The sequence below is a fragment of the Cottoperca gobio genome, chromosome 18 (assembly GCF_900634415.1).
Source record: "Cottoperca gobio chromosome 18, fCotGob3.1, whole genome shotgun sequence".
Lineage (NCBI taxonomy): Eukaryota > Metazoa > Chordata > Actinopteri > Perciformes > Bovichtidae > Cottoperca > Cottoperca gobio.
In genome coordinates, this window is record NC_041372.1 from 3,201,501 (window position 1) to 3,212,214 (window position 10,714).

Consider the following 10,714-nt stretch of genomic DNA (forward strand, 5'->3'; position numbering starts at 1 on the left):
TAAAGAAAACAACATTCTGGAGGAATTTCAATCAGGCTTCAGAGCATGCCACAGTACCGAAACTGCTCTGACTAAAATAATTAGTGACCTCAGACTAAACTCTGACACAAACAAGGTCTCAATTCTTATCCTGCTAGACCTGAGTGCAGCATTTGACACGATCGATCGACCATGACATCCTAATTAATCGTCTGGAAAAACTGGTTGGTCTTTCTGACTGTGTATTAAACTGGTTCAGAACATATATCAAAGGGAGAAAGTATTTTGTAAGGCTTGGAGATCATGTGTCAGAGAAGCATGATGCCCACTTTGGAGTTCCACAAGGTAGCTGCCTCGGTCCATTACTGTTCTCCCTATACATGCTACCACTGGAGGACATGATTAGAGAACACAATGTGTGCTTCCATAGCTACGCGGATGACACACAATTGTACATCTCTGCTGAACCAAATGATACTACAGCTATTAACTCCATCACCACCACCTGTCTGTCAGCAATAAATAAATGGATGAGCAATAATTTCTTAAAATTAAATGAGAACAAAACTGAAATCCTACTAGTAGGTCCTGTAACAAAAAGAGAGATGATGCTGAATAACATGGGGAAACTTACTCCTTTGATTAAAGCTGAAGTTACAAGTCTTGGTGTTATCATAGACTCAGATCTAAGCTTTAAATCCCACATAAACAAGGTGACAAAAACATCATTCTTCCACCTTAGAAATATAGCTAAAATCAGACAATTTATAAATCAAAAGGATGCTGAAAAACTAATCCATGCTTTTATCTCAAGCAGACTCGATTACTGTAATGCACTCTTTACCGGCCTCCCAAACAAAACAACGGAGAGACTTCAGCTCATCCAGAACGCTGCAGCGAGGCTGCTGACTAGAACCAAGAGGAGAGACCACATCAGTCCAGTGTTAGCCACTCTACACTGGCTTCCAGTAACTTTTAGAATTGACTTTAAGGTCCTCCTTCTTGTATACAAAGCCCTAAACTGAACCGCACCAAGTTACACTGCCAACTCTCTAATAAACTATGTGCCCCCAAGAACATTACGATCATCCACTACTGGTTTATTAAATGTTCCCAGAAACACCCAAAAGAAAATTGGGGATGCAGCCTTTAGCAATTATGCACCAAAGCTATGGAACACTTTCCCTGCAGACATTAGGGAGGCAAGCTCTCTCAGTATCTTCAAAAGTAAACTGAAGACATATCTCTTTACTTTAGCCTTTTAATAGTGATATTTCATATCTCTTTACTTTAGCCTTTTAATAGTGATATTTTATATCTCTTTACTTTAGCCTTTTAATAGTGATATTTTATATCTCTTTACTTTAGCCTTTTAATAGTGATATTTTATATCTCTTTACTTTAGCCTTTAATGGTGATATTTTATATCTCTTTACTTTAGCCTTTAATGGTGATATTTTATATCTCTTTACTTTAGCCTTTTAATGGTGATATTTTATATCTCTTTACTTTAGCCTTTTAATGGTGATATTTTATATCTCTTTACTTTAGCCTTTTAATGGTGATATTTTATATCTCTTTACTTTAGCCTTTTAATGGTGATATTTTATATCTCTTTACTTTAGCCTTTTAATGGTGATATTTTATATCTTTTTACTTTAGCCTTTTAATGGTGATATTTTATATCTCTTTACTTTAGCCTTTTAATGGTGATATTTTATATCTCTTTACTTTAGCCTTTTAATAGTGATATTTTATATCTCTTTACTTTAGCCTTTTAATGGTGATATTTTATATATTTTTATCTTAGCCATTTTAAACTAATTTAAATGATTTCATACATTTTTAAGCATGGTTTTCCTGAAGGAGGATCATTTAGTGTTGAGGAAGTAAGAAAGTTAAAAGTAAGGTTGAGAGAGCAAGAGGAAAAAGTAATGTCAAAGAGAAAGATTAAATCTGAAGCGTTGAAAACAATGGAAGAACATAAGAGACAGTTTATGTTATGGGAGAAGGAAGCAGAGAACAGGGATAGGAAGACCGTATGTGGATTATTTGCAAAGACAAATATAGATGAAAAGTACAGACAAAGGGATGATGAAAATGTCAAAGAATGTGTAAAGGCTGCTGTTTTATCTGCTATTTTTATACAATTTTAATTCTGCTATATTATTTTAATTCTGCTATTTTATACTATTTTAATTTGGCTATTTCTATAATGGTACTTCAAACTCATTTACATCTACACTGTGATTATTGTACTGTAAATGCTCTTACTCTGTCCTTGTACTAATTGTTATGTTTTTTGCTGTGAAGCACTTTGGGCTGCAATTCTTGTATGAAAAGTGCTATACACATAAAGGTTATTATATTATTATTATAAACTATTCTTAATCAAAAGTCTGGCTGAATATGAAGGTTTAAGTTTACGTTTAAAGATTTCAACACTTCCAGCCGCTCTCCGGTCCTCAGGCAGACTGTTCCAGCGGCTCGGAGAATAAGAGCTTTGAACTAACTTTAGTCCTCCACTTTCAAACACATGCTTGAGGACCTGAAGGCCCGTGCCAGTTCATACACTGTAAGCATGTGAGACGTGCACGCCGGTGCTAGACCATGAAGTGCAGTGAACATGAAACAAGTAAAAGAAGCATTTTTAGAGCAAAGCACTAAATACATACATACATCCCTCCATCATCTCTAACTGCTTATCCTTAGAGCGTCACTGTGTATTAATATGTGCATGATGTTACAGGCCTGGAAGTTGGAGCAGGATCAGCTAAAGGTGGAGGAGATGGCCAAGAAATCAAAGAAGGAGAGTACACCGAAAGGCAAGCAGCAGCAGAAGGAGGAGGCTATGTCGACAGTCAATAAGAAAAGTAAAACTTTGCCTACTGGCAAGAAGAGCAGAGCAGATACAGCAGGCAGCTCAGCCAGGACTCACACAGAGTCCATTACTACCACTGCGCCCCCTGTGGGGGGAAACCAAGAACTGCATCCCTCAGAGGAGCCCGTCAATGTGAGGACATGCACACAAACCATTAGGAAGAACATACAAAGTAGATCATCAGTTTGATCTGACAGTATTCTGCCATGTTTTGGATACCACCACTTAACCAGTGTGCTGTGCACGACCTATAAAGAGGGATGCTGAAAAATAATCACAGTAACACTTTGTGTATGTGTGTGTGTGTTCATGTGATGTGTAGGGTTTCACAGGCTACAGCATGGACGGAAAGTTGATCCATGTCTCAGGTCGTCGCCAATACCTTTTCCCTTCAGATGGAGGACACATCACTGTGGAGAATGTCAGCTATCTTGAAGGTATTGACACAAAGTTGAGGTTTAGAAAATGCTCCAACAACATTTCTTTGCTGTTCATGGTGTTTGGGAAAAGTCAGTCATTGTAAGTGAGCTTGTTCATGAAAAGCAAAGTGCGACTCAGCTATTGCTCACTGATGCCCAGCGGCGATTTTCCACATGCACTCATGCATCATATACTGTTTTCACTCCAGGTTCCAGCCTAATGACACTGGCTTTGAAGAAGGATGGGCATCATTTCTGCTCTCACATCAACCAAGTTGTTGTTGATCCAGCAAAACATCTCCCTCAGCCCCAAGACAATGGCAGAAAAGAAAGTTTAAAAGGTAAAGATGCTGATCATACTACAGACAGTAAGCAGCGCCCTGTGTCCAGAGGGCCTGTTTTGTAATTGTAGGATTATTTTTATCCAGTGGTGGAATGTAACAGAGTACATTCATAAATCTCTACTTGTACTTCACTACATCTCAGAGGCAAATATAGTAATTAATACTCCTCTATACTCGTCTTGACAGCTTCAGTTACTTTTCAGATTACAATTGTTCATCCCCTTCCTATCAATGAAAACCATGCGTCTCCAGATGTGTTCATTTGGAGGACGAAGTGTTCTTGTATGTGTTGAGAAGATTCTCCTCCTTCCTTCAGCTGAATAAAGTGTTTAAAAAGCCTCTTGGATCAGCTGGATGATGCATCGTCACAACGGTGAAAACTGTTCTTCTGAGAAACTCATGACAAGTTGGCTTTTTAGAGACACGTGGTTCTAACAGGACAAAGATACAAACATGTGATGATCTGATAGAATCTGATGTGTTGTGTAGATTAAACTACCAACAGGATGTAAAGGAGGACAAATGAGTTCAACCTCAAACATCTACAGCAGTAAAATGTAACATTAACACACCAGTAATAATAATCCAAACATATCTTTTATACTAGTAAAACACTGACAGGGAACATTTTACTGCACAATCAATACTTTTACTGAAGTACATTTTGCTGATAATACTTACATACTTTATCTGAAGTAAGGTTTTGAATGCGTGACTTTTTAATTAATTAACTAAACAAACGTGTGTGTGTGTGTGTGTGTGTGTGTGTGTGTGTGTGTGTGTGTGTGTGTGTGTGTGTGTGTGTGTGTGTGTGTGTGTGTGTGTGTGTGTGTGTTTTCAGTGTCAGAGCCTGTGGAGATGAGAAGAGTGAAACAGGGCTCCTTCTCAGCAGCTTTAGACAATGGAATCCATCTCTCATACAGTTTCTATGGTCCAACAGGAGAATACAGAGGTGTTTCACTGAACACATATACGATTCATATCCTTTGTGAAGCTTTTATTTGTACTTAAATATTTCAACATTACCATAAATTGAAAACAGGTTGAATACGGTCCATCTCAATGTCTTGATTAAACACAGTGTTACATTTTCTTCACAGTGCAGGCAGTGTTAACTGTGTTTCTGTTTGGTGATGTTCTAGTGAGTCCTCAGAAGTCCACAGACGAAGAGTCCACAGACACCTCCACCGTTGTCCCTATGTCCTCCTCCACCTACCGCTCTAAGGGAACAGATCTGGATTCAAATCCCTCCAAGGCACAGAGCCCAGGCAGCCATACCAGACCTCCAGAGTCCCAGGTTCCACATACGCACATGGAGGCAAACAAGAAGACCGTGTGGGAAGTACGTTTTTAAACAACAATACATTTTAGTCTTAACCTTTTTAATGGATTGGAATGTTACAATGTCTTTATCTGTGTAGTTTTATTCAGTTATTACCATCTGGTCTACATTTCCAGTGAATAGCTGCATTGGAAATATGTTTTAATGAAAAAAATGTTGATGTGGTTAATACTTATTTCCCCACTGTACATGTTTACATACACAACATTTGAACTATAACACATATTTTTAAATTGCTCTCAAACCTCAATATGAAATAAAACATACCATGTGTTCATCTCTGTGTATGATTGATTGTGTGAAGTCTAAGGTGTGTGAAGGCCAGACGGTATTTCCATCAAGTCCATTCAACAGTCTCAACCTGTCTGTTCCTAATGGCCTGCTGCTGCAATTCCTGCGAGAGGAGACACAAGGTGTGTGTGTGTGTGTGTGTGTGTGTGTGTGTGTGTGTGTGTGTGTGTGTGTGTGTGTGTGTGTGTGTGTGTGTGTGTGTGTGTGTGTGTGTGTGTGTGTGTGTGTGTGTGTCCTCACAAGTGTAGTTTTATACAACTGCATGTGTTACTATGAAGTGAGAATAAGTTTGTCAAAATTCAAATCTCCAGAAAAGAATGCATTTGATGTTGCTGCAGTTTTTAATGATGTATGAGTGCATTCTGCAAATATTGATACTGATTTAAATTATTTAAACTATTTTTATTATTATTATTGAGTGGGTTTTATTTTTTCATATTTTGTTATGCATTCTATTACATTTTAATTTATTTTATTTTTATCTTATTTTTACTATTATTACTAAGTGTGTTTACATTAATTATGGAATTCTATCCCTGTTTTTATGTTCATTCTAAGTCTGTATTCCCTTTTTGTTAAGCACTTTGTGCTGCATTTCTTGTTTTCAAGATGCTATATAAATGAAGTTTATTATTTTCATTATTATCATCTTAACATCTCCCAAGAAGAAATTTGTGTTAAGTGATTTGTGCCTTCTATGACATTTGAGCATTATATTCCATAACTGCTATATTCCCATGACTCATTTTCAAATATTTAACACTATTTGTGTTTGTGTGTCCAGGAGTGTCGTCAGAGGAGCAGGGTTTGTTGGTGAAACAGAGCTTTCCTCTCCATAGTAGAGGAGTTGTAACGCAGCTTCAGGACGCTTCCCTCTCCAAAGAACTGTCCCGCATCGTCACCAACCAGGGATCTGTGATACGATACATGAGAGACGGGTCCACACAGGTACACATTATGTACATACATGTTCATATACAGAGGCACCCATACATGTATGATTTCTTACTCAAACATGTGTGACCTGAACTTCTCTTATGACAAACAAGCACACAAATCACATGTGCACTGCAGGTTGTGTTTGCAGATGGCTCAGTCAGTTTCAGCCAGGATTCTGGTCCGGTGTGGGTTCCTGACTCGGAGGTTGAGGAGGAAAACACTTTTCAAGAAACTGAGGAGAACAAAAAAGGTAAGCGTGCAGCACCACTGAATAGAACACATAATGAGAATCACTGTTCTCGTGAACATGATGGGCCCCAACTGTCTGTATGTTCTGTGTGTGTCTGTGCAGAGCGACGCTCAGAGAAGGAGGCTGGTGCTCAGAGAGGTTGTTGGTTAACTACGACTCCATCTGGAGCTCGCATCTCCACTGTGGGCACCACACACACACACAAACTCGCCACGCCTCTCCTCGCCTTCAAGGCTACAGACCCCGTCACCCATGAGGTGAGATTGCAGCATTACTCCCGTGTCAGGAGTAACACAGGTTACTCTCCACTATGGAGTTATTCAAGTTGTTTTTTTAAGGTTTCACAATTAATTTGACAATGATATTTTATGTATTTATTATGTTCAAAAATGGAGGAATTGTTCCCATTCTGAAAATGCTTGTTATTGCTGGGATTAACCTCTGTGCTGTGTCAGGTGATGGTGAGTCGGGAGGATCTGGTGGTTTCTGTCCAGAACCCAGACGGATCTCTCAGTGTTGAACATGCAGACGGAACCAGGATCACCAGCCTCTACCAAGACAGACCCTCAAGCACACCGCAGCACGCACTGCTGCACACAGGTGACCAGCATTCACATTGTGGTGAATACTTGGCTCATGTGCACACACAGCAACCAGTCAGATCTGTACTGATGTAGCCACAGACACAAGCATATACACACTCACACACATGCACTATAATATAATATAATCTATAAATGAAGGTGATTTTTTTTATCTGACCTGAGTCCCTGTGTCTGTTAACTTTCTAGGGGAGCAGCCTGAGAGTGTGAGCCTTAAATCAACTTCTGAATGTGCGTGCGGCTGCACTGAGTGTGTGTGTGTCACACGCTGTGCAGACAGCATTAATGAAAACATCCAGGATGCTTGTGACAATGGAGACGAGATTAGCAGCGACAGTGCAGGGACAGCATGTGACAAGGAGGGAGTGAGTGAGTGTGAGCATGTGTGCGATGAAAAGAGTGTGTATAAGAATGGTGAGGAAAGTGTGTTTGCAGAGGATACTGTGGCTGGTAAGAGGAGTGCATGTGACAGCGATAAGGGGAGTGCGTCTGCCAAGGAGAGGGTGGTGTTGGTGGAGAAGGAGGGCTGCTCCACAGTGGTGATGTACCCAGAGCGACACACGGCTCACGTCTTCTTAGCAGATGGAACTGTTATCACTGGGAACAACCAAGGAGCCTATGAGGTGGGCTGTTAACAGCAGATATCACATCTGTGTGTTGCGTTATTATGTCTAGGGTTGTTATGTGATTATAGCATCTTTCAAATTATTTTGCTGGTGTATTCACAAGTTTTGTTTTTTAGCTTTAGTTTGTTTTTTTGTGTGTGCTTGTGCATCCAAGGTGTTTCCATCCAGCGTGGGGCTCCTACAGATCCAAAGTGACGGGAAATGTGTGTACTCGTCCGACCCACTTGTAACCCCCAGTCCAAAGGGTGGCACGCCCACAAACCAGCCAGGAAGCTACGTCATGAGTCATACAGACAAAGTGGCTTGTGATGTTACAGACCCCGATGGGAACCACTTCCAGGTCAGGGTTATAAAAAGATGTGATGATGTTACCATGCAAGTGTTTGTCGTAGTGAGAATATCCGTCCTTCTCGAAGGAGGGAGATGTGGAGACAGCCTGTTATGTAAAAAAGCCATCAGTGTGAGATTATCTGGTGATAAGTAGATCAAATTACTCATTATATATTCTCTGTACTTTGTGTGTGTGTGTGTGTGTGTGTGTGTGTGTGTGTGTGTGTGTGTGTGTGTGTGTGTGTGTGTTGCAGGTGATGGAAGATGGACAGTCATCAGTGTTGAACTGTAGCCCTGCTCCAAGCACACTGGAACAGGATGAGGAGGAAGAGGAGGAGGAGAGAGAAATGTCCAGGATGAATGTAAAACCCAGAGAACATTGTCCCAGGTGGGCCTATTTCCATATGTACTGCACTATTTATTTGTTATTGTTTAACACAGGAAACTGACAATTGTTTTTCATCTCTCTTAATGTTGCTGTATATACAAAATAATATTTGTTCTGCCATATGATATTTAAACATTAACGTTGTCCTGCTGTCCTGTAAACGTCACAGAAACATGTAAACATCATCCTGTGTTCCAGGCTGTTTCTGGTGCATGAGGATGGCTCAGGTACTGAACTACTGAGCTCTCAAACTGTAGAGGAACTGCTCTACCAGGCATACGCTGACCCCACCATAGCACTGCTGAAGGAACCGCTGCCGGACACACAAGGTGCCCTGTTGATTATCAATATCAAGAAACATAATGCTCATAAAATAGAATTTAAGACGGGCTTTCAACAGTTTCATTATTTGATTGATTCATATTTTAGTTAAAGGTTTACTGTGCAACATTTCTGCATTTAAATGTATATAAACAACTAAACCTATGTTATATATGTTTTTGTGTTCTTACTTTATCCCAAATGTTTCCAACAAAAGTAACGGTCTGTTCCTAATCCTAACGGGGAGAAGCTGACAAACTCCCATGATCCCGCGCTACTTCACGATGCCACCAAACTCTGTCCTTTCTTATTTTTTTGATTGCGAGATCCCTAGCATCAGTATCACATACTGTGCGTTTTTAAAAGCAAAAGATTTTCCATTATGTAGTTAATTAACTGCCTTGTGAGTTGAGCGCATTGTTCTCATTCTATCATCTATCAAAAGAGGAATAAAGGTTGGGAAAGCCATCTGAATCTCCAGAAAGTAATCTGAAGTTTGTTTGTGTTTCAGATGAGTTTGCCGTCACCATCCTGAAGCCCAGCCACCAGAGTGTGTGGTCCCAGTGGTTGCTGGGGAAACAGAAGCCTGACATCACCCCTCCCAACCTCAGAAAGCGCAGCTGGTATGACTTCCCTTTGACAGAGGTAAAGGTGTGAACATATAGTGTATATTGTACATGTAGACACAGGCAAACAACTCGCTCAACACACTCTGTTTCAGACGAAGAGCCCTGCTCCCCCGGTTGGTTCTGACATAGGACAAGGTTTGGTTCTGAGAGAGAAGTCTGGTGGTTCTGCGGCACAGCGTCAACCCGTCAGGAGCTGCCCTAAAGTCCTGGAGATGAGGGAGCTGTACCAGCACCGACCATTCACCACTCCACTCAAAAATACTGTGGACTCACGACTGAAGGTAAAACCAACCTACAGTATGTCTGTGGTCTCATCTCTTACTGTGTCCAACAGTCAAAGTTTTGATATAATAAGTACAATGATACAGTGACTCCATTGTCTCTTATACTGTCCATAGTGAGTTTGTTTTATTTTTATTTTTTTGTGGATGTAATATGTAAAAGCCCAAAAAGTAGTTTTCTCCCAAATATAGTCCCTAATTTTGTCTAAATCTTGCAGCAAAAAGTATTTACTTTTGGACAGGTGCAGAACAAGTGGTAGTGATTGGCCTACTGGGCCTGAGCAGTTGTGATAAAATATCTACTTAGACTCTTCCAGCCAAACGCTCTTCATGGGGTTGAACGTGACGTCCTCCATTTAAATTCACAATATTTAGTTATATGATACTGTGTCGGAGTAGTCACACTTTGAATGATCCTGACGGAAGTTGAAATGTGTCTCTGACTGCAGGAATACATGGAGAGTTTGATGGAGAGGGAGCAGCGATCAGAGGAGCTGAAAGTCCAAGACCCTCGCACTGACGAGGAGAGTGTTCATGCCAGCGACCTGCTCAATCTGGTCCTGGTCTGTACACACACACACACACACACACACACACACACACACACACACACACACACACACACACACACACACACACACACACACACACACACACACACAATTACAATGGAAGAATTACTCCTTAACTTAAGTAACAGTAGGGAAGCAAAATGTGCTCAAAGTACTCATCATGCTAAATGCCAGAGAATATTATATTATTCTGTTTTCATTACTAATTCATGCAAGAGCGTTTTGATGTTGTCGTGTGGAGCCTGTTTGAAATGCTTTGTATTCTACAGGTTAGATAAGTAATATTGCACTGCATCATATAGGTATGTTTTTATGTAGGAAATATTTATGTGTCAAATAAATGTACAATATATAATTAGTATAAAATAGCATAATATGGAAATACTCAAATATGTCAAAATTGTACTGATTATAAATAATGTATTTTAAAGTCTTTTGCAGAAGAAGAGGATGCGGGTCAGATCTTTGACAAGAGGACGTCAGGTGGGGGCTTTTTGCATTTTACATTTGCATTTAAGTG

At 40.0% G+C, this 10,714-nt stretch overlaps 1 protein-coding gene across 3 annotated transcripts in view; it reads left to right on the forward strand.

The window, feature by feature from the left end:
* The window catches only part of LOC115023905 (sperm-associated antigen 17-like), a 28,629-nt gene that overhangs the window by 11,560 nt on the left and 6,355 nt on the right, over nt 1-10,714 (forward strand). For 2 of the 3 annotated variants that reach the window (XM_029455259.1, XM_029455260.1), the window contains exons 20-37: nt 2,729-2,992; nt 3,183-3,297; nt 3,489-3,620; nt 4,465-4,575; nt 4,766-4,965; nt 5,270-5,378; nt 6,041-6,204; nt 6,331-6,445; nt 6,548-6,702; nt 6,901-7,045; nt 7,237-7,670; nt 7,828-8,013; nt 8,258-8,391; nt 8,590-8,720; nt 9,224-9,357; nt 9,434-9,622; nt 10,072-10,185; nt 10,626-10,677. In XM_029455259.1, the coding sequence (XP_029311119.1) occupies nt 2,729-2,992; nt 3,183-3,297; nt 3,489-3,620; nt 4,465-4,575; nt 4,766-4,965; nt 5,270-5,378; nt 6,041-6,204; nt 6,331-6,445; nt 6,548-6,702; nt 6,901-7,045; nt 7,237-7,670; nt 7,828-8,013; nt 8,258-8,391; nt 8,590-8,720; nt 9,224-9,357; nt 9,434-9,622; nt 10,072-10,185; nt 10,626-10,677 (2,884 nt within the window). The remainder of the gene's footprint in view (nt 1-2,728; nt 2,993-3,182; nt 3,298-3,488; nt 3,621-4,464; nt 4,576-4,765; nt 4,966-5,269; nt 5,379-6,040; nt 6,205-6,330; nt 6,446-6,547; nt 6,703-6,900; nt 7,046-7,236; nt 7,671-7,827; nt 8,014-8,257; nt 8,392-8,589; nt 8,721-9,223; nt 9,358-9,433; nt 9,623-10,071; nt 10,186-10,625; nt 10,678-10,714) is intronic. The other variant, XM_029455261.1, reaches the window with a different exon arrangement.